This window comes from Hemicordylus capensis, chromosome 13 (genome assembly GCF_027244095.1).
Source record: "Hemicordylus capensis ecotype Gifberg chromosome 13, rHemCap1.1.pri, whole genome shotgun sequence".
Taxonomy (NCBI): Eukaryota; Metazoa; Chordata; class Lepidosauria; order Squamata; family Cordylidae; genus Hemicordylus; species Hemicordylus capensis.
In genome coordinates, this window is record NC_069669.1 from 10212529 (window position 1) to 10236484 (window position 23956).

At 48.0% G+C, this 23956-nt stretch overlaps 1 protein-coding gene across 2 annotated transcripts in view; it reads left to right on the forward strand.

The window, feature by feature from the left end:
• MSS51 (MSS51 mitochondrial translational activator) overlaps positions 1 to 23956 on the forward strand; it is a 26869-nt gene continuing 2913 nt past the window's right edge. Inside the window, exons 1-6 of one of the 2 annotated variants that reach the window (XM_053275770.1) lie at positions 1 to 67; positions 11295 to 11495; positions 12216 to 12371; positions 13861 to 13985; positions 16008 to 16571; positions 23668 to 23761. In XM_053275770.1, coding sequence (XP_053131745.1) covers positions 11311 to 11495; positions 12216 to 12371; positions 13861 to 13985; positions 16008 to 16571; positions 23668 to 23761 — 1124 coding nt within the window. In that variant the 5' untranslated portion in view covers positions 1 to 67; positions 11295 to 11310. Of the gene's footprint in view, positions 68 to 2086; positions 2190 to 11294; positions 11496 to 12215; positions 12372 to 13860; positions 13986 to 16007; positions 16572 to 23667; positions 23762 to 23956 lie in introns of those variants that run through there. The other variant, XM_053275771.1, reaches the window with a different exon arrangement.

A 23956-nucleotide genomic window follows, 5' to 3' on the forward strand; every position in this document is an offset into this window, starting at 1 on the left:
CCGCTGTTATATTCTGATAACCATGGAGGCGTTGTTGTTGCCGGCCCCGGCATGCGAGGCCTTCCAGGTGAGAGCTTCGTCACACTTCCCCGGCTCGGAGAGCGTATGCCGGCTGACGGGCCTCGTGCCCTTTCTGTGAATTTAGCCCTGGTGCCTCATGAGCTCGCAGAGACTAGGCCGCGCGGGGGAGGCGTGGCCACCTGCCCCGCCCCGGAGTTAGGGGCCGGGCTTCATCGCAAACCTGCGTACTTAGACCACTGCAACTCCCATCACCCCCAGCCGTCACCACAGCCTTTGATCACGGTGGCAGGGGATGATAGGCGTTGTAGTCCGACTACTACTACTTTTGAGTTCTAATCTGTTTTTGATTTTTAAATTGCCTGCATTGTTTTAAGATTTCTGTGCTATGTTTTTTATAGGTGGTATCTGACACTGAAAAAATTAGCATTAATGTATAAAAATGTTTCAAACAAATGTTGGAAATGTGGTCAGTGTGAAGGAACTTTTTTCCATATGTGGTGGTCATGCGGAAAGGCAAAGGCTTTTTGGGATATGATGATATAGAATGAGTTGAAGACAAATTTTAAAATGACATTTCCTAAGAGGCCAGAATCCTTCCTGCTGGGAATAACCCAAGGAGAGTTTTGCAGAAGAAATTTAACATTTTTTATGTATGGAGCCACGGCGGCTAGGATAGTGTATGCACAGAAATGGAAGGACAATAAAATGCCCTCAAAAGAAGACTGGTTGATAAAAATGTTGGAATATGCTGAGATGGCAAAGCTTTCAGCACTTATAAGGGATGAAAATTTGGAACGTTTCAAAGAAGATTGGGAACCATTTTTACTTAAAGAACTATTTTCTAATATGGACTTTTCAGCAGGGTTTGAAATATAGTAATAACAGCAGGTTGGGTTGGGTAAAATCGAGTAGCAATGTGGAGTATGTATGTTTTGAATTATTATAGCAATGGTTTATATGTATAGTTAATGTGAACCACGCAGATAGCTAAGCGGGAAGTCAATATTTACTTAATTGTAAGCTATTGTAAAAGCCAATAAAATTTAAAATGCAAAAAAAAAAAAAAGATTTCTGTGCTATGTTTTAACTTGTTTGCCTAAATTGTTTTAAGATTTTCTGTGCTATGTTTTAAATTGTTTTATGTTATTGTTAACCTCCCAGAGATGGAAGTTTGGGGCAGTGGACAAATTTGACAGCTAAATAAATTAAATAATAAACGTCTGGGAACCCAAGGTTGGGTTCTGCACTGCCTTGTATCAGATCTCCAGGATTTCAGACAAGAGTCTCTCCTCTCCTCCTGTGTGTCAAACAGATGCTCTAAGTCTAATTATAATACCACTGAGTTACAACCCAATCCTCTGCATGGGCTAGATGCTCTGCATTAGAGCATCCGTTGACACGCAGGAGAGGCGAGACTCTGGTCTGAAATCCTAGAGCTCTGATACAAGGCAGTGTAGAACCCAACCTTGGGTTCCCAGATGTTTATTATTTAATTAATTTATTAATAAATAAATGCCATTGAGCTACAAGCCCATCCTCTGCACCCTTTTCTTCTCCAAGGAATTCAGAATAGCATGCCCAATTCTCTCCCCGCACAACAACCCTGTGAGGAGTGATTGGGGCATGCTGGGAGTTCCAGGGGCCAGGAAGCCCCCGAGCCCTGCCACCCCTACCAGCTCCATGACGGAGCCGGTAATCATGTGGGTGGCCGATCCAGCCGCCCAGGGCGAGCTGCGTGCTTGTGTGCGGGGAGAGTGGGTCAAACCCTTTCTCCCGGCAAACCCCCTACTGTGGAGAGCCTTACTGAATAGCCACAAAACCTCCTTTACCCCATGGTTACAGGCTCACCCAGCCATTCCCCTTCCCAAAGTGTTCCTCTTTCTCCCAACAACCCTGCAATGTAGGTCACAATTCTTATTCCCCTTCTGCAGATACAACCCCAAATGTAGCATGTAGGGAAGAGCTGGGATGCTCTTGCAGTGTCCTGTATTTCCCAGCTGGGGGCAGGTGACCCATTTCAATTGGGCCGCTAGCCACTTTTCCGGGCACTCCTGGGAGGCTTGTTCCAAGGTCTCACACACAGTCCAGTTGGGAGCAGAGAGCAACCCAGAAGCATTCAAGAGGCAGTTGTTGTCCAGGGGAGCAGAAGAAGAAAGGGTGCCGGGCAGGTGAGTTTCTCTCCCTGCGATTTGAACTAAGCACAGCCAGGGATGTGTGTCAAGTTTATTTTCAGTAGTTTTCCCCCCTTAGATGTTACTTTGGCTTGGCTTGTACAAGTGTATTTATATTCCCGCAGCCACCAACTATACGATGAAGCCTCCGTAACTCTGTGGGTTTCTTTATCCAGATAACTTGGCTTTGCAGACAGGCGGGTTTGTTACAGAATTCATTCAGCCAGATGTACTTTAAAACAAGACAGGGAGAATATTTAGGTGAAGGTGTTATCTGCGGAGTGTTTGTTTAGCTGCTGATGAGTAGGGCTGAAATCTTGCTTGGTGACTTGAACTTCTCACAGCATGGAGTTACTTTAAAGGTAAAGGTAAAGTGTGCCGTCAAGTCGATTTCGACTCCTGGCGCCCACAGAGCCCTGTGGGTTTGGTTTTTATGGTAGAATACAAAAGGGCTTTCCCATTGCCATCTTCCGCCCAGTATGAGATGATGCCTTTCAGCATCTTCCTATATAGCTGCTGCCCAATATAGGTGTTTTCCCATACTAGCAGGGATTCGAACTGGCAACCTTCTGCTTGTTAGTCAAGCCTTTCCCCGCTGTGCCACTTAACTTACTTTACACACACTATTATTATTATTATTACATTTATATCCCGCTCTTCCTCCAAGGAGCCCAGAGCGGTGTACTACATTCTTGAGTTTCTCTTTCACAACAACCCTGTGAAGTAGGTTAGGCTGAGAGAGAAGTGAGTGGCCCAGAGTCACCCAACTAGTTTCATGGCTGAATGGGGATTTGAACTCGGGTCTCCCTGGTCCTAGTCCAGCACTCTAACCACTACACCATGCTGCTCTTCCCTTTGAACCCCTTTCCTTCCCAAAACTGTACTTCGCAACCCAGCCTTTATTACAGACTGTGCTCATAACCCAGGCCTTTATTTTATTTTTAGACTGCCTTATCCTTTGAGTCTCAGAACAACTCCTCTTTGAGATCTTCCTACCCAGATCCAAATCCCCACTCTCACTGAATTGCCACTCTCTGAATGCCTCTTATGACTGACAGCTCCCAAGCGTTCAAATCAATTCACATAAAACTTTAAGTATTCCTGTACCATTTCATCACATAAATGTCTTGACTTACTCCAGCTTTTTCAAAAAACAGCCTGTCACCCAGAATTTCCCCACCCTGGTTGTACTAGAAATGCCAGAATTTCTTTCCCTGGTCTCTTTGCACCATCTAAATCTAGAGTTGCCTTGCCATCCCCACAAAAATTCTGGGTTTCACCCAGATTTTAATCATCTCACTCCGATTGCTTAGCCTTCCCAGATTCACCTGGATTTCAGCTTTCATTAAAATAATTTTTTAAAGCTAAGTTCTAGCCCTTGTAGAAGTGGACTTATGGAGCAAAATGTGCAGTCACTATTCTGCTCAAAAATTATTTTCAAGCCAATTTACATAATATGCAAATTAGGTGCCCAGATTTGGAAAGCCAAAATATGGTAACCCTATCCAAACGGCAACTTCCATAGCCCAATAGTTGACCCCAGTCTACTTTTAGCAATCTATTACATCTGCTCCGGCCGTCCCAACTTATTAAGGACAATCCCCTGTTATCCAGTACCTGCCCCTGGTCAATAACAGCCCCCCGTTTTGCTGTTTGGAGAGATTGGGAGACTGCTTTTTAAAATGTATGCAAGTTACGTCTCTTCTTCCAAACCTCTACAGCTTTGGGCTCTGAGCAGAGGAAAGAGAGGTTTGGGGTTTTTAAAAACACACTTAATTTTGGTATTTTCACAATACAAAAGAACAAGAACAGTCGTCATGATTCATTATGTCAAGAGATGTGTGCTATCTTTGTATATCAGTGAGCCTTTTTCTTTGGCTTTTTAATAAAGGAGGATGGATTTCAAGCATTCTGGTTTATTTGTGTGTTATTTTAGACTTGTCAATACACTTCAAGAATGGCATCCAACAACATGGTAACAAGTTATCTTTAGATTGGGGATTGATATGTGTTTTGATTTGCGAAGAGATTTTATCCGTATTTAGCTCATCTCAAATTTTATCCAACCAGTCCTTGGATAAAATTTGGATCAATGGAGTATCCCTTCCCTTTTCCCATCCTTTGGTGACTACAAATTTAGCTGCAACCAGAAAGACTGCTGTGAATTCATTGCAATTTGTTGAAAAAGAAATATATGATGGGGCCCCCAAGTATACAAACAATTGGATCTAATGGTATGGGAAAAAGACCGATGATGATGATGATGATGATTGATTGATTCAATGTCTATACTGCTATAATGGCTCAGGACAGTTTACACAGAGAAATCATAAATAAATAAGATGGATCCCTGTCCCCAAGGGGTTCACAATCTAAAAGAAACATAAGACAGACACTAGCAACAGTCACTGGAGGTCCTGTGCTGGGGGTGGATAGGGCCAGTTGCTCTCCCCCTGCTAAATAAAGAGAATTACCATGTTAAAAGGTGCCTCTTTGCCAAGTTAGCAGGGGTAACCAAGTTAGCATTTGTTTGTAGCATTTTTATACTGCCTTTCTGCCTGAAGGCCCTGGGCAGTGACTATCCCTCAGCCTAGGAACATAGGAAGCTGCCATATCCCAAGTCAGACAGACCATTGGTCCATTTAGCTCAGAATTGTCTACACAGACTGGCAGCGGCTTCTCCAAGGTTGTAGGCAGAAGAGAGTCTCTCAGCTCTATCTTGGAGATGCTGCCAGGGAGGGAACTTGGAACTTTCTGCATGCAAGGATGGTATTTATGCATTGCCATATGCATTCCCAAAATAATTTTATCTGAGGGAGAGATCTTGATCCAAGAACAGATGCATATAAATGCAGATCAGATGTATATAAATGCATGCACCTGAATTGAAACTGGTGGGGGGGGGCACTAAAGGACTGACTCCATATAAGGCTCTTTCAGATGTGAACTCATGACAGGGTAAAAATAAATCCAAATATGAATTGTTCCCATTCTCATAAATTGGTGTCCTTCGCTTACACGGTTTAATCGCAATGGCTGAACTTGCTGCCTCTTTTTATACTGAATAATTATACATTTCCAAACAAGGCTTTTTCTTTTAGACTTTCGTTTTGTCTCGCTTTGTTTTGACTCAGGGCATTTGTTTGGTTAGCAAAGACAATTATTGCTGGTAGCAGCGACTGTGCCCCAGAGCCTGCGTTATTCGTTCATTCAATTTCAATTTCATTCAATTTCTATACTGCCCTTCCAAAGTACTGGGACCCCTGGAAGATAAACCGTCTCTCTGTCAGAGCTAATCCTGATACATGCTGATCACACAACAACAAAATAACCAGCTTTCGGGATACATTACTAGATACCAAATGATCTCAAACTGGGATTGACAGCAGTTGTAACCCCCAACCACCCATTGTGAGCTGGATGGACCAAAGATCTGACTCAGTAGAAGTCAGATGTACCTATGCGGTGGTCGCTGTAAGTGGAGCAGCGGGGAAAGGCTTGACTAACAAGCAGAAGGTTGCCGGTTCGAATCCCCACTCATATCGGACAGCTGCAGCAATATAGGAAGATGCTGAAAAGCATCATTTCATACTGCGCGGGAGGAGGGAACAGTAAGCCCCTCCTGTATCCTACCAGAGAAAACCACAGGGCTCTGTGGGCGCCAGGAGTCGAAAATCGACTTGACGGCACACTTGACCTTTACCTATGCTGTGAATTGTTCTCTGTGGTTGGGAGGATGATCTGAGGGTGGGCGATGGTGTTAAAAGAATAGCCGTGTAGGTCTCTGTGTTCACAGTGCAGCCAGAGTAAATGGGATCTCCCTCGGATCAGCCTCTTTCCCTCTGGCTCTGTCCCCCAGGTTCTGCTGAGTTGTCCCAGTCAACGAACGGCTTGCCTCCATGAGAGATACAGGACTAGAATAGCATTGCTATCTCATCCCTGTTGGCAAAGGCTGATGGATCTTCTTGGTTCCTGACATTTGAGAGTGTGTGCCCCCCATCCCTCATATCCAAGAGCTGGTCTTGCAGTAGTAAGCATGAATTTCCCCTTTTGCTAAGCAGGGTCCGTCCTGCTTACATTTGAATGGGAGACTACATGTGTGAGGACTGTAAGATATTTCCCCTCAGGGGATGGGGCTGCTCTGGGAAAAGCAATGCAGAAGGTTCCAAGTTCCCTCCCTGGCAGCATCACCAAGAGAGGGCTGAGAGAGATTCCTGCCTGCAACCTTGGAGAAGCCGCTGCCAGTCTGTGAAGACAATATTGAGCTAGATGGACCAAGGGTCTGACTCAGTATATGGCAGCTTCCTATGTTGCTATGTTCCTAACCAGCTTCGGGACAGAGAAGGCCCTGTCCCGAGTGCACGACAGCCGGGCCTCTCTCATTGTCAGCACCCGGAGCAGGGCCCCCTCAGATGTCCTTGTCAAGCGGGCAGCAACCCTTGGGAGCAGGCGGTCCCTCAAATACCCCAGGGCCCAAACAGTTAAGGGCTTTAAAGGTCAAAACCAGCACCTTGAATTGGACCTGGAAACGAACCGGCAGCCAGTGCAACTCTTTCAAAATGGGGGTGATATGTTCCCGACGGACAGCTCCAGATAAAACCCTTGCTGCCACGTTTTGCACTAGCTGCAGTTTCCGGATATTCTTCAAGGGCAGCCCCACGTAGAGCGCGTTACAGTAATCCAGCCGTGACGTGACTAAGGCGTGGGTAACCGTGGCCAGATCTGCCTTCTCGAGAAAGGGACGCAGCTGGCGCACTAGCCAAAGCCGTGCAAAGGCACCCCTGGCCACCGCCTCCACCTGAGCTTCCAAAAGCAGAGCCGGGTCCAGTAGTACCCCCAAGCTGCGTACTTGCTCCTTCAAGGGGAGTGCAACCCCATCTAGAACCGGTAAAATCTCCTCATCCCGATTGGCTCTCCTACTGACCAACAGTACCTCCGTCTTATCCAGATTCAATTTCAGTTTGTTAGCCCACATCCAACCCATCACAGCCTCCAGCCCCTGATTCAGGACATCCACCGCCTCCCTAGGATCAGATGACAAGGAGAGATAGAGCTGAGTGTCATCTTGCTGACAACTCAGTCCAAATCCCCGGATGACCTCTCCCATCTTAATGTTTTTAATTATTATTTTTCTTGTTTTAACAAAGATATAAAGAAAGAAAAACAGTAATCAAGCACAGCACATGCATTGATTCTCATTTCAATAAGTATCCATCGACTTGGATTCTTCCAACCAACATACCTCCCCTCCTCTCCTCTAATCGCTGGAAACAGGTAGCAGCAAAACTAAGAAGTAACAAAATTGACATTCCTACTATACTATAAAATGCAGTCTACATAAAATTCTTCTATAAGGAAAAACCAAATCTCGGATGAGGCACCAAACCCTGCAACATATTATATTGAATAAATCGATCCTATCTCTGAAAGAAAGTGCCTTCAGATTTATTCTTCTTATATGCGTAATTTTCGCCGTTGATGCATATTCCAAGTTTGAGTTGCCAGTCATCTAAAGTCGGAATCAGATTTGTTTTCCAGCAGCAAGCATAAAGGATTCTTGCCGCCGTTATATATAAAGAGAGTTCCGTATATTTTACCGGAATATACGGCTTGAGAATCACCTCCTTAAAAAGTGTCACTTTGCTCAATTAACAGGGGGCCTGCTAAATCCTCCCTCCCTCCCCTGATCCATTTCAGCGGTCATCCTCTTGATGCCAAAAATATATCTGCTCAGAGACATTTCTGAGTCAGTTATTATGGGTGCCTGCATGGTTACAGTTTGAAGGATGCTGGCAAAACCATCCGGGTGGCTTTACTCTCCGGGATGATTTTCCCCGCCCGTCTCTCTGCCAGCTCTAAGCAGACATTAATAGAGAGATTTCACTTTCTCCTTGCAATGAACAGATCCATTTAATTTCAGACAGCTGGTGTGGCATTGCTCCCCGCTGACAAACCCTCACGCACCTGCCTATTAGGCAACCATAGACATTGTCCATCTCTTAGCTGGCAGAAAGCGGTATTCTCCACACTGGATACTCTTGGAGGGTATCACAGAGTTAGTGCTCAGAACGCTGACCCAGCTCATTACATTCCCGTCGAAATCCCGTCAACGCTTTAATTAAGCAAAGGGCTTCCCCTCGAAAAACTTGGATAAAGCTCCTGTCATCACTGCCTGTTTATAATGCACACTGCGGCGGGTCGTCACGGGCCTGCCTAGCGTGAAGACGGCCTTTTCTCGGCTTTGTTGCACACCCTCCGCTTCTGATTTGAGAGGAGGCTCAAGGGAACCAGTGTGGCTATTTTGTATGTAGCCAGCAAAAAAAATAAAAATAAAAATAAAAATGGGAGTTTTTGCGTTCAATGCATGTGAAATCTGTGTACACTGCACGGACGTATAGATGCAGACCATTGGTCCACCTAGCTCAAGATTGTCTACACAGACTGGCAGCAGCTTCTCCAAGGTTGCAGGCAGGAGCCTCTCTCAGCCCTATCTTGGAGATGCTGCCAGGGAGGGAACTTGGGATTTTCTGCATGCAAGCAGGTTGGTACTCTAAACAGAGCGGTGGCCCAAACCCCCTAAGAGGAATGTCTTAAAACACTCACAAGTAGTCTCCTCCTCAAAAGCAAACCAAGGCAGACCTTGCTTAATAAAGGGGACAATTCATGCCCACTATGGCGCAGCGGGGAAATGACTTGATTATCAAGCCAGAGGTTGCCGGTTCGAATCCCCGCTGGTCTGTTCCCCAGACTATGGGAAACACCTATATTGGGCAGCAGCAATATAGAAAGAGGCTGAAAGGCATCATCTCATACTGAGCAGGAGATGGCAATGGTCAACCCCTCCTGTATTCTACCCAAGACAACCACAGGGTTCTGTGGTTGCCAGAGTTGACACCGACTCGATGGCACAACTTTACTTTTACTTTACTTCAAGACCAGCTTTCCTCCTGCAATTTCCCTGATTGTTTATTGGGCCTGTGCGAAACTTAAGAACACAAGAACAGCCCTGCTGGATCAGGCCCAAGGCCCATCTAGTCCAGCATCCTGTTGCACACAGTGGCCCACCAGACCCTCTTGTAGTGTATGGTGATTACTGGTCATAGACCGAAATAAAACATTAATTCATTCTTCACTCACTCACACACACACTGTTTCATATTCCCCACTTATGCTTAGTGGGGCAACCACAAAGGAGAAGGAAAGCAGAGCTGAGCGAACATGAGACTCCACCCATGTTGCTACGCCCCTGTGTGCATGAGCACAAGCACCTGCGCATGTAGCAAGCATGATTTGTCTCCTTTGCTAAGCAGGATCCAACTTAGTGTGCATTTGAATGGGAGACTATGTGTGTGGGCACTGTAAGATATTCCCCATAGGGGATGGGGCCGATCGGGGAAGAGCACCTGCAGGCTTGCATGCAGAAGGCTCCAAGTGCCCCTCCCTGGCAGCATCTCCAAGACAGGGCTGAGAGAGAGACTCCTGCCTGAAACCTTGGAGAAGCCGCTGCCAGTCTGTGTAGACAATCTTGAGCTAGATGGACCTCTGACTCAGTATATAGCAGCTTCCTATGTTCCTATGTCCAGTGGCATGGAACCCTGCGTCTGAGAACACACTCCAGGCCTCAGCCTTGATGCAGATTAGCCCCGCAAGGGTGTCCATTCGAGGTGTGCGTGTCAGCAATGAGCCTCTCGTAAAAAGAACTGACAAAGCATCAGATGAAAAGCAGGCGATCAAATGGATGTCAGCTGTGACTGGGGACGGGCTTAGCTGGCCCTCCGCCCAATTTCTGTCCCAGGGTATCGTATGATGGGATGGTTTACTGCAGCAGCTGCAGCGTCAGGAGGGAGCGGGCAAACCTATTAGCCGGTGGGGAATGTCTTCTCAGCTATCCTTGGGGAGGCTCATCTTGCCTCATGAACATTCTGTGCTGGGTGAGAGTAATAAAGAAATGTTGCGGGCGGGGGGGGCTGCATTACATAGGAACCTAGGAAGCTGCCATATACTGAGTCAGACCCTTGGTCCATCTAGCTCAGTATTGTCTACACAGACTGGCAGCGGCTTCTCCTCCAAGGTTGCAGGCAGGAGTCTCTCTCAGCCCTATCTTGGAGACGCTGCCAGGGAGGGAACTTGGAACCTTCTGCATGAAGCCTGCAGTTGTTCTTCCCAGAGCGGCTCCATCCCTTAAGATGAATTTCTTACAATGCTCACACATGTAGTTTCCCGTTCAAATGCAACCAGGACAGATCCTGCTTAGCAGGGGACTGTTCATGCCTGCTACCACGAGACCAGCTGGGTAGACATGTTGGAGCTAGGACCCTGGCAGCATCAGCTCTCAGCTGTAATGTCTCATGGTGACCACTGGCGGGGCGGTGGTGGTGGTGGTTGTTAGGGTCATGGATGAAAGTGCTGGGCCCCTCCCCTCTTTGTTCTTACAGTGTCATTCTCCATTTTGTCTCTCCAGAGATGGCTGTTTGTTTTGGTCTCTCTCTTCAGCCATGAGCTGCAGCTGAAATTAAGCTGCAGGCTTTTTCGTATTTGTTTGTAACCTTTTCTTTAAACAAATCCTTGTAGTTCTTCAATACTCATGAACTGTCTCTCAAGACCTCTTGCTTTGCTGCTTTCTCACCAAAGTGGTTTTGCTCTGCTATTTGGGGACTGAACTGCCATTCTTCCCCTGCAAGACACTCCTGAGCTAGATGGACCAATAGTCTGACTTGGTATAAGGCAGCTTCCTATGTTCCATCTGCATTGCACAGATTCTTCTACCACAGGGTCCCGTTTGAGATTTTAATCCCAGATTGTTTTTGCTTCTCTCTGAAGCTGAAATGTAAACCTTTTGTCCCTGAGAAACAACTACAGATATTTTTATACAAATGTGAACAAGAAGTTATTCAAGAGGTTTGCACAGAAAAAGAAGCAAGATGGGCAGTTGGGGTGTTTGTGGACATTCCATAACATCACACCAGCTGAATCAGTATCTGAAGCTGGACTGCTACAGACACAATGACATATAGAATCCATTCTTCATTTTTTGCAAATAGCTCTTATCAAAAGTGATGGCACACGCTCTGTTTACGGGGATCTGCTTATTTCTGATTCTAGATCATTCCACCAAGAGATGGCTCACAGGAACAAAGCTACAGCTGCTAAAGCCAACCGCTCCAGAAGGGATCCCAAGGAGAAGCCCATTGTTACAGGACCCAATATGGACTCTCTGGGTTTCCTGGCTATGGACAGCAACGTCCCAGGCCTGTCACAGGTTATCCTTCAAAAACTCAACATGACAAGCTATGATGAATACAGGTGAGGCATGCCGGGAAATGCAAAGGGACACACTGTTTAGGGGGTGCTGAAATTCCTGACGTCACATTTGCTCATAATAAGCCCCATAAAGGAGATGAGAGCTGGTCTGGTGGTAGCCAGCATGACTTGTCCCCTTAGCTAAGCAGGGTCCGCCCTGGCTGCATATGAATGGGAGACTAGAAGTGTGAGCACTGGAAGAGATTCCCCTCAGGGGATGGAGCCACTCTGGGAAGAGCAGAAGGTTCCATGTTCCCTTCCTGGCATCTCCAAGATAGGGCTGGGAGAAACTCCTGCCTGCAACCTTGGAGAAGCTGCTGTCAGTCTGTGAAGACAATACTGAGCTAGATGGACCAATGGTCTGACTCAGTATATAGCAGCTTCCTATGTTCCTATACTGTTGGATCCAGGCCAAAAAGCAAGAGCTTCCACTGTGGTGTAGTGGTTGGACTAGGACTGGGAAGACCTGAGTTCAAATCTCCGTTCAGCCATGAAACTCACTGAGTGAGTCTGGGCCAGTCATTGATCTCTCAGCCTAACCTACCTCACAGGATTGTGAGGAGAAACATAACCCTGTACACCGCTCTGGGCTCCCGGGACGAAGAGCGGGATATACATGTAGAAAATAAATAAATGAATGCATGAACTACGTTGGATGCTCAAGAGTGCTACGCAGATCCTAAATCATGCTATTCCGATTTTGTTTGGGTTGCTTCCTTACAGGTCTGCCATGGAGGGCACCAAAGTGGGTGCAGATTTCGGCATCCGGTCATACTTCGAGATGTTTCAGAAAATGGAGGACACATTCAAATTCTGTGTGGAATGTAAGAAACTTCCGGAATCCCTGCCTGATCCTAAGAGCCTACGGCGGTGCAAAAGGTAAAAACCCAGTAAATCAACACATGATTCTTGTGGTCAAGGGAAGCCCATGCAAACTGTCGTCATTGGGCGGGCCCTGAAACGGACCCATAAGGAAGTATCGCCCGGTGCAACTAGGGGTCCTTTGAGGGTGGGTCCACGTTGCCAATCTAAAGCAGCCATAGCTTGATGGCAGAAGGTCTACTTTCCTGAAGAAGGTCCCAGGTTGGGCTGGGAGAGCCCTGCAACCTTGGAGAGCCATGCCAGTCAGTGTAGACAATACTGAGCTGGATGGACCAAGGGTCTGATTCAGTATAAAGGCTGGGCTACGTGGGCCATTGGTCTGATTTAGTGAGGTCATTTACACAATCACAAACTGGGTTCTCCCCAGGTTTGGGAGCTGCTTGTGCTCACAGTTTTTGGTTGCGCGGAAGCAAGGTAAGAGGAAAACCTGGGTAGAAGTGGTTGTGTGGAAGCGAGGAAAAGCTACCCAGGTTTTCCTCCTCCCTTGCTTCCACACAACTGAAAATTGGGAGCACGCCCCTGTTCCCTCTAACAAGGATTCCCAGATGTTGTTCACTGCAACTCTCAGCATCCCCGGCTGCAATGGCCTTTGGCTGGGGTTCATGGAGTTGTCCTAACCCTAACCCTTCAGGAATAGCTTCAGTCAGAGGAGACAAGCCTTCTGCCCACCTCAGTGGCACGAAACGGCACTTCCCACCATTCTTTGGGGAAAGCCATGATGTAAACTGGTTTGATACCTGGGTGCATGATTGGTTGCCATGCCCCCTGGAATTCTGGGTTCTGAATTCTGAATTTAAGCATCTTCCCAGATTGCTTAGCTCACCTGGATTCACCCGGATTTCAGCTTTAATTAAGAAGAAAAAAGGGGGAAAGCAAAAAAGCTACGCTCTAGCCCTTGTAGAAGCGGTGTTACGGAACAAAACATGCCGCCACTGTTCTGCTCAGAAATTATTCGCAAGCCCATTTACATAATGTGCAAATTCGGCACCTCTGATTTGGAAAGCCAGAATATGGCAACCCTAGTGAGGGTGTCACTCAGCTAGCAGCAGCGTGATGAAGCACCTTCATCCAACCCCAACACTTTTCTCTCCCCTCACTGCCACAGCTGCCTCAGTTTCCCTCTCCGAAATGTCCTGCCAGCTTCTGCCTCTCCCTGCTCTCTCCCCTCGCTCTCTACCTGGCTGTGACCACGGCCTAAAAGCCGGCCATGGCCGACTCCTGGGTGCATCAACCCGTTGCTAAGCAACTGCTTCTCCCTGCTCAAAACCGACCTGGCTCGCTTTCTAAGGGAAGAAAGCGACTCCTCTGCTACGAGGAGACATGATCGAGGTGTATGAAATTATGCATGGAGTGGAGAGAGAGAAATCCCCCCCGCTCCCATCACAACACTAGGACCAGGGGTCATCCCATGAAACTGAAGCTCGGGAAATTTAGGACTGACAAGAGGAAGGTAACACGGTCCTTTCATCCGTCCTCACACCCCCAGGTGCCAGAACATCTACTACTGCGGCTCTGAGTGCCAGCGGGCCAACTGGCCCAACCACAAAAAGTTCTGCAAGAAGCTGAAGTTGGCGGCCCTTGACCGACTGGTGGAATGGCTTGTCTTCACAGGTAGGCCTGAGCGCAGGCTGCAGAGGTGCCTGGAAACTGCGGAGTGTGGCCCCAAAGAAACTCTCGGAGCTACTAGTGGAAATCTGGATGGTGTAATGGCCTCACAAAAGCCCACCACGCATCTGGTATTTCACCCGTTTTGACCAGGAACTGCCCAGTTTTAGGCATTTAGCGATGATCCGTGATAGGCAACGGCTGAAACGTGTGCAAAAGGAAAATTTAAAAGGAGGACATTGTGGGCTCAACAGGAGAAGAGGTGCACATTTACCCAGAAGAAACTCCCACTAAGTTCAATGGTGCAGCCACATTTGGAGTACTGAGTACAGTTCGGTCACTGTCTCTTAAGCAGGACATTTGTAGAAGTGGGAAAGGTGCAGAAGAGGGCAACCTAGAGGATCAGGGGCCCAGTAAAGGTAAAGTGTGCCCTCAAGTCGGTGTTGACTCCTGGCGCCCACAGAGCCCTGTGGTTGTCTTGGGTAGAATACAGGAGGGGCTGACCATTGCCTCCTCCCACGCAGTATGAGATGATGCCTTCCAGCATCTTCCTATCTCACTGCTGCCCGATATAGGTGTTTCCCATGGTCTGGGAAACACACCAGCAGGGATTCGAACCGGAAGGGCCTGGAGCTGCTCCTTATTTTTACAGCATCTGGGGTTACAGCATCTGGGGCTTTTTAGTGTTTAGAAAAAAGGCGACTGAGACATACTAGAAGTATATAAAATTATGCATGGAGTAGGAAAATGGGCTGGAGCCACCTAATGGCGCAGTGGGGAAATGACTTGACTAGCAAGCCAGAGGTTGCCGGTTCGAATCCCCTGTATCAGGCAGAAGGGATATAGGAAGATGCTGAAAGGCACCGTCTCATACTGTGAGGGAGGAGGCAATGGTCAACCCCTCCTGTATTCTATCAAAGACAATCACAGGGCTCTGTGGGCGCCAGGAGTCGACACCAACTCGAAGGCACACTTGACCTTTACTTTAGAAGAATGGACAGAGATCAATTTTTCTCCCTCTCTCACAGCACTAGGACTAAGGGTCATCCCATGAAACTGATGATCAGGAAATTTAGGACCAGCAAAAGGACGTACATTTTCACACAGCACATAATTAATCTATGGAATTCTCTGCCACGGGATGTGGTGATGGGCAGTAGCTTGGATGGCTTTACAAAGGGCTTGGACAAATTCATGCAGGACAGGTCTATCAATGGCTACTAGTCTGGTGGCTATAGGCCACCTCCAGCCTCAGAGGCATGATGCCTCTCAATACCAGTTGCAGGGGAGCAACAGCAGGAGAAAGGGCATGCACATACCTCTTGCCTGTGGGCTTTTGAGAGGCATCTGGTGAGCCACTGTGTGAAACACCATGCTGGACTAGATGGGCCTTGGGCCTGATCCAGCAGCAGGGCAGTTGTCTTATGTTCTTATCTTCTAAAGGGACCTACTCCCACAAAAGCATGCATAAGCTTGCAGCCAAGTCATGAAAGGGAATGGTCCCTTAGAGGAAATGGATTCAGGAAGTGATTAACTAAGAAGGAGCAATGGCCAGAGAAATGCATACAATTTCCAAACATTTGTTGTTTTTGTTTACTAGTTTTTGCTGGAACATTTGCTAGCAGAGGTGAAATTGACCTGCTCAGTTCAGACAGGCTTGCTTGGGGGACTTTGCAGCCAAGATGAAATTGACAGCAGACTTTTTTAAAAAAAGTCATTTCAGGGTTCTAGCATTATATTTCTTTAATGCTAGAAACACCTGTCTTTCTCTGATTTTTGCAGACTTTTGGGAAAACAACAGTGTACTACTAGTAGTACTACCTTACTACTACTCGTAAAGCTGCACAACATTGGCCCTCCAGCTGTTGTTGGACTACAAATCCCATCGCCCCTGACTATTGCCTATTGCAGATGGGGATGATGGGAGTTGTAGTCCAACGTACCCCTGGAGGGGCAAAGTTGCGCACCAGCCCTGTTCTAAAGGGAACAGATCCTGCACCTTTCTGACTGCTGCGGTTCCTCCCGTAGGGGACATCCCTTTCCCCACAGGGCCCTGGACGAAACGCATCCCGGAGGTGCGAGGCTGGGAAGAGTGGTTCTCGATGCAAGAGGACCTGGATGCCAAGCTGAGCTCCATCATGACGGGCCGCTACATGACTATCCTCTGGGCCAATGCAGGGAAGCCCAAACCGGAGGAGCCGGAGCTGCTGGAGTCCGTCAGGCGGGTGGCCACGGACTTCCTCTCCCGGCCAGCCACGATCGGCCTGGGGCTGCATGCCTTTGGGGTCGACCCCTACGCCAAGCCCATCACCGTCCACGTGGTTGGGGCGTCCCACGTGGAGACCCTCAACGCTCGGGTGACGGATTATGACGAGCTGAACCGCATGACCCCCAAGCACCAGGGCATTGAGGTGGTGATGGTGGGGGTCGATGTGGTTGGTGGGCCCATCATGAGGCCTCCGCTGGCAGCCTTTGGGCCCCGGGAAAGGGTCTACCTCAGCAGCTACAAGGGCCTCTATCATGACTTCTGGGAGTCGCAAGTGGAGACGCTGGAGGCTGCCCGGCCGGACCTCGTGGTGGGATTCCATCCAGGTACGTGGCTCGGTCCCCGTCTCCCCTGCCCTCTTCGGCTGGCCGCAGCCTGCAGTCAGCGGCTTCGACAAACTCAGAGGGACTTAGACAAATTGACGGGGGAAAGGCCTATCCGTGGCTGCTAGTCTGGTGGCTGCAGCCCACCTCCCGCCTCAGAGGCAAGAGGCCTCTGAATCCCCGATTGTTGATTTATTTTTATTTATTTATCGTTAAATGTATATACCGCCTTCCATGAAAACAATCCCAAGGCGGTTCACACAAAAAATTAAAAGGCGGCTATTGAAAAACACACAATTAGAATAGAAGCTAAAATATAAAAACATAGACCTGATTAAAAAGATGTAGAATACAAGCACAAAATAACCACACAAAATACAAGGAAGCAGCAGTAGAAACAGTCATCTAAAAGCCTGGGTGAAAAGCCAAGGTTTCAAACGCTTTCTAAAAACTGTGATGGAGAGGATAGCTGGCCTGGTGGGAGCAAGCATGACTTGTCCCCTTAGCTAAGCAGGGTCTGTCCTAGTTGCATATGAAAGGGAGACTTGATGTGTGAGACCTGTAAGATCTTCCCCTGACTTGATGCATGAGCACTGGAAGATCTTCCCCTCAGGGGATGGAGCCGCTTTGGGAAGAGCAGAAGGTTTCAAGTTCCCTCCCTGGCATCTTCAAGATAGGGCGGAGAGAGACTCCTGCCTGCAACCTTAGAGAAACCGCTGCCAGTCTGTGAAGACAATACTGAGCTAGATAGACCAATGTCTGGACCAAAGTTTGACTCAGTAGAAGACAGCTTCCTGTATTCCCATTTCCTTCTGCTTTGCAACAGATTTGATGACCATGAAGCTCCATCACCTGCATTGGGACCAGCAAAGTGTCCTCCTTCCCTGAGGGCGAGGCTGGTTCGGGTAGAAGAAACTTGCTTAGACTCTGACTTTTTGCAGCTTGTTACAGGAGGAGCTGCCAAGGCTTTGGGGGCTTTAGACAGAGAAGCCGACAGGAGGGAGCAGCATTCCGGCAGCAACCTGACCTTTCCTGCAAGAAATCCTTGGCCCGTGTAACTCAATCCTGGAGGATCAGAGCAGCGATAGCCAGGAAAGCACTGGCATGAACTTACCTTCAGGGAGAACTGTCTTCTGGCTCAAGGCTCGATCCGGGCCCACTTCTCTCCTTTTCTTGACAAAGGTGGAAATGTGCCCAGTTTGTAGAACTCCTCCATGCTAAATTTCCTCAAAGAGGTTCCGAGGTTTAAGTGCACCTGCAAGGCATGGGCATTGCTTTAACTCTCACCCCTGACATGGTGCCAATTCTGGGGAGTGGGTGGGAATCAGCTCTTTCTCTTGCGGGATGGGAGGCTCAGTTTGTGCTAGTAATACTTTCAGCATCGTGTGTCATTTTGGCCCAGAGGGTGTATGTTCCCCAACAATACACAACAGGAGACTTGATGTGTGAGCATTGCAAGATATTCCCCTTAGGGGGATGGAGCCACTCTGGGGAGAGCAGAAGGTTCCAAGTTCCCTCCCTGGCAGCATCTCCAAGATAGGGCTGAGAGAGATTCCTGCCTTCAACCTTGGAGAAGCCACTGCCAGTCTGTGAAGACAATGCTGAGCTAGATAGAGCAATGGTCTGACTCAGTATATGGTAGCTTCCTATCTTCCTATGTTCTTAACAATGTTCATCCTTCTGTTTAATTTTCTTTCCACCTCTCTTATCCATCCTGAAAGCCTAATATTTCCCCCTGCTTTGAGGATCCCTTCCAGACTGCGAGCTTTAGTGTGGAAGGAAGTATCATAACTTATGACGACAGAGCAGACAGAGCAGCTCAAAACGCAAATAAGCATTTTTAAACCATAATTTCCAGTAAAGCTGGGGCCATTTACAGGTCTGCTTCTTATTTAGTTTGTGATGGTTCCTTACATTAGTTCCTTTCCCCCAAAGCTGGGATTGTTCACAGTGGCCACTGGAGCGATTTAGGTGTCTGTGGGTGTCCCTGAATTCTGTTTCTGGCTGAAATGCTGTCACCAAGGTAAATCTGAGCGTTTGGAGTAACCTAGCTCCAAAGCATAAACAGAGTGCACAGTAGAAATTTGCCAAAAGCAAGGAGAAATTCCCCTGGTTTACCTGTGGGATGAAATTTGGTCTGACCACTAGTATAAAAAATGATTGGAGTCCTCTGGCACTCTCTCACCTTAGCCTTTTCCAGATTCTTGTGGGCCCGGGTAAGAGTGGGAGAAATTCTGATTATGGAAATGTTCTCTTGCGCTCATCCCTAATTCTCTCTCTGAGCTACTAGAAATGGAATGCAGTAAATAACTACAGAGAGAGCAAGCTATGGTATTTTATCTGTAGCAGAACGATGCCAAGAAATTGCAGGATTTAAACTCGTGGTGTTTACTCTTCCAAAAATGATGGTCTGTCTCCAGCCCAGCTAGTATGGAACTTTCCCCCTCTCTTTATAGATTAGTGGGTTTCTTCCTGTTTGCAGGAGTTATTCATCTGGGTGAGGTGACATTTCTAAAATGGGTGACTTTAGAATAACTAGTTTTTTGGTGGAGCAAAGGAAAAGCAAAGAACGTTATTACAGGAGCGAGCATTATGTTGTACCGTAAATACTTAGAGGTCAGCCCTGTAACAGGAATTCCCAGATGTTGTTGACTACAACTCCCACCATCCCTAGCTGCAGTGCCCTTTGGCTGGGGATTATGGGAGTCGCACTCAACAACATCTGGAATCCCTGTTACAGGGGAAACTGGAGGCAAGCTAATTAAAGCTGCTTGTTTATTTACTTTATTAATGAAGCTTGCTTGACTTTTTCAAACTGATTCAGAAAACAGGCCAGATTCCTCTTAGAAAATGCTGCCTTTGGGGATTAGGGCCATTTCGCTTCCAGTCCGCTTTCCAGTAGGGATGTGCACAGAACAGGATTTGCATTCCGTTCCGAGGCGCAGAACGGAACACAAATGCCTGGAACATTCCACTGGGACAACGGGTCAAGCCGGTTGGTCTGATGGCCGGAGCCCTTCATTTGAAGGGCATTCCGTTTTGGCTTGGAACACTCGAAATCACCCGTATCGAGTCAACGTGTTTCAAGCTCGAGACGTTCTGCATGTCCCTACTTTCTAGGTTCGTTTTGTCTTCCTGTCCAAGACGATGTGGCAGGAAATGCTGGGATGGGGAGAGAGGCGAGGACCCAGCCAGCTGAAATCTGCGGGGAGATGATCCTATACCCCTCTGGCCCACTTCTTGGCCAGGAAGGAAGCGAAGGGATTGGCCTGACTGCTGGGAGGCTGGAGGAGGAGTCTATTGGCTTTTGCTGCTGCTTCTGGGGTGGAGGAGTGAATCAATGAGGCTTCTTTAAACTAATAATTAAGCTAGTCTGGGAAACATACCAGCGGGGATTCGAACTGGCAACCTCTTGCTCCCTAGACAAGTTACTTCCCCGCTGTGCCATCTTGTGGCTGCAATTCCCCCCTTTGCTAAGCAGGCTCTGCCCTGGTTTGCATTTGGATGGGAGACTACTGGTTTGCATTTGAATGTGTGAGCACCACAAGATATTTCCCCTTAGGGGATGGGGCTGCTCTGGGAAGAGCATTTGCAGGCAGAAGGCCCCAAGTTCCATCCCTGGCAGCATCTCCAAGACAGGGATGCAAGAGATTCCTGCCTGTAGTTTTGGAGAAGCTGCTGCCAGTCTGGGTAGGCAATACTGAACTAGATGGACCAAGGGTCTGACTCAGTATATGGCAGCTTCCTAGGTCCCTAGCTGGCAATAGCATCCAGTGCGGGCATTGCTGGGCGGGGGGCAGCAAGAGGCACCTTTAAGAGTCAATCAATCAGAGCTTACCTCTGCTCTCGCCACACCTGAATGCTGTTCGGAGCAGCTGCACAGAGGTGAGCGCGGAGGACTGTTTCGGATTATACATAGTTTCAGCCTAAATGGATACTGCCCCTCTTTTGGTCAGCCATTGTACAACGCAGCCCAACACCAGCAGGGTGGATTTTCAGACTCTGCAGTCAGAGTCACACCCTACAGATCCTGAGTTTGCCATCGTGTCCCAGATTTTGCCCAGTGGCCTCAGTGGAGGCTCTGCTGTCTCCTTAACAGCTGTCCAGTGCTGACAGCATGGATCACGGCAGCAATTAGGCAGAACATGGACGAGGGGATAGACTGACAGCAGGACTAATCAGCTTTTCGGCATACATGTTGCTAACTAGCTGTTTAACTGGGGACGAGCTGTGAAGAACCATTAAACACTCAGCCAGAGTTCATGCGTTTCCCATGGTTCGTTCGTTCTCTTTCTTTCTTTCTTTCTTTCTTTCTTTCTTTCTTTCTTTCTTTCTTTCTTTCTTTCTTCTCTCTCTCTCTCTCTCTCTCTCTCTCTCTCTCTCTCTCCACATTATAAAAATGTGCTGGGACTTGTATGCACAGCAGGTTTTACAGGAAGGCTTTACTGCAAACTCGAAGTTGTCCCCCCAAAACGCTGCAAATAGTGGGTTTATTTATTTTTAACTCTGGATAGAAATCAGGCTACAGTCTAAAAACGCAGTGAAAAACCCGAATTGTGTGTGAACTGCTCCCCAATAACTCACAGGGACTTCGGGGTAAATCTGGCTGAGATGTGAATGCACCCCCCTCCATTTTGGAGGAGATGTGAGTTAAAGGACTTTCAACATCCTTGGTGAAAAACTTCTTGGAAACCTGCATGTATATGGCAATGTGTGACAGTGTGTGACAATTCATATGTCACAGGGATGACAAGTCGACACCGACTCGAGGGCACAACTTGACTTTACCTAGGTTGCAGGGGAAATGCCAAATCCATTGAAGTCAGAGGACAGGCTACAGAGAAGTTAGCAGTGGGTACCTCCGTTCACCCACTCACCCCTTTTGCTTTGGGAACAAGGCACCCTGGCCATCATGAGGGGGCGACCTATGGCACACGGGCCCTCACCGAATTGCTTAAAGCCCCACTTCTCAGCAGCCAGTCTCATCAGAAACACAGAAAGCAGCTTTATACCGTGTCAGTCCATTGGCACATTGAGCTTAATATTGTCTACACTGACTGGCAGCAGCTCTCCAAGGTTTCAGGCAGGACTCTTTCCCAGCTCTACCTGGCAGTTATTCGCACATGGCTTCATGCCGAGGGGTAAATGTTTACACTGAGGGAAGCAGCCCCTCCCCTCTGCTCTCGGGTTTTGTTTTGATGCAAGTTCACGTGGCATGCCTCCGTGTTTTCCTTCTAGCCAATTGGGGGGAGGGGGGAGCTTTCTAAAGAGCTCTATCTGCATTTCTAAAGAGAGTATCCTTCTGATCATGCTAATGATTCTAGTCAGTGCCTCTCCCTATTTGCTCCAGCGTAAAATGCTTCAAACCAGCATTTTAAAAACTCAGAAAATACCTCGCGATAAGCTAGAATTCGCAAGACAAAACCTGACTTGTGTGTGAAGTGGGTCCAAGGATCTCGAGTGGACTTCGGGGTAAGTTTGGCTGGGGTGCGAACACACACACTCTGTCCTAGAGGAGATTCGGGGTAACAACCCTGTCTGTAAAGCCTCCTGGAGATGCTGCCAGCCAGGGATTGAACCTGGGACCTTCTGCACACAAAGCAGATGTTCTCCCACTGAGCTATGTCCCCATCCCCTCAGGGGAATACCTGACAGCAGGCAATGCTGATGTGTGGTCACCCATTCAGAAGCAAACCAAGATGCACCCTACTTAGCAAAGGTGACAATTCATGCTCACTTCTGCAAGGCCAGCTCTCCTCCCCAAAACACACACACACACACACCCCTCCTGCTCTTTATGATGGGACAGAGTGTGCATGCTTCGAGAAGGGTAAGCCTGGCCAGGAGGAAACTTTTTAAATAGCCTCCTGCTGTGCGGGAATCTGATTGCATTCGATGGCGATGGAAAGTGCTGCTTCTGTCCAGGAACAAGGCCTCGATCCGCTGGCCCTCGCCGAAGCATTCTGCCGCCATGAAGTTATGAAGACCAGGACAGCAAAGCGCCCTTGTAAACTTATAGCCCCCTTGGCCTAACAGGCCTGCTGGATGCCAAAGGTCTTTGCAGACGAGGCTTGACATTTCCCCGGTGTCCGACTCCCCAGCCTCAAGATGCTTGGAGCTCAGGACAGTCCCATGCCAGCCATGTTTTCCCTGCGATGACATCCGAGGGATTTTGGCACCCTCCTTCCGACAGCTGCACAAACAAAAAGCCCCTCAACTATTCTCCGTCTCTCTCCTGGGTGTCTTCCAAACTCCATTCTTTCCCTGGCGGAAGCGTGATTGATGGTGACTGGAATCAGCCAAAGGTCTCAATATGTTGTGGCTGCAGGAGTAAAGTACATAGGAAACTGCCTTCGACTGAGTCAGGCCTTTGCTCCGTCTAGCTCAGGATTGTCTCTACACTGACTGGCAGCAGCTTCTCCAAGGTTTCGGGCAGGGGTCTTTCCCAGCCCTACCTGGAGATGCTGCCAGGGAGTGAACCTGGGACCTTCTGCATACAAAGCAGATACTTTGCCAGTGAGTTATGGATGTTGCTAGTGAAGCTTGCTTCTACTCTGTGAAGAGCAGAAGGTTCCAAGTTCCCTCCCTGGCATCTTCAAAATAGGGCTGAGAGAGATTCCTGCCTGCAGCCTTGGAGAAGCCGCTGCCAGTCTGTGTAGACAATACTGAGCGAGATAGACCAACCTTGTCTGACTCAGTATATGACAGCTTCCTATGTTCCTTACTGATTCAACCCTGGGTCCATCTAGCTGGGCTTGCTCCCAGGTAAGTGGGTTTAGGGTTGCAGACTTTGCCACTCCCCCAGAAGAAGTCCTGCGCACGCCCATGCCTGCCTCAGTTTCCAAACCTCCAGTGAAGAAGAGCCTGCCACTACATGAGGCAGGCAGTTCCTCTGTCTGACAGTTGCCCTGGCCAAAACCATTCCTCCGAATGTCTAGCCTGAACGGACACCTTCTTGGCTTCAAATAGGGCTGCCGGCAATCACCCTGAGCACAACCAAAAGCCGTTGGCTGTGTCAACCCAGGGGAAGACGGCTGGGTGGTTGGGGCACCCAAGCATGGTGTCTAGATCAGCCCTTCCTTGTCTCTACCTGTTGTAGGGTTCCACGCCTGTCACGACCTGATGGAAAGCTGGCTGCCCACCCTGCTACTCCTCCGAGACTATAAGATCCCCTCACTTTTCACTATGTACAGGTAAATGTTAATAATAATAATAAATAATAATAATAAAATAAAGTAATAATAATAATTAATAAACCTGCCGCTCTTCCATTTTATTCTTCCATTTTTGTGTGTGTGCAGTATTGCGCTGGAGGGAGAGGGATATAAATATTTGACCTAAATAAATAATAATAATAATACATAAATAAATAATACATTCAGCATGGC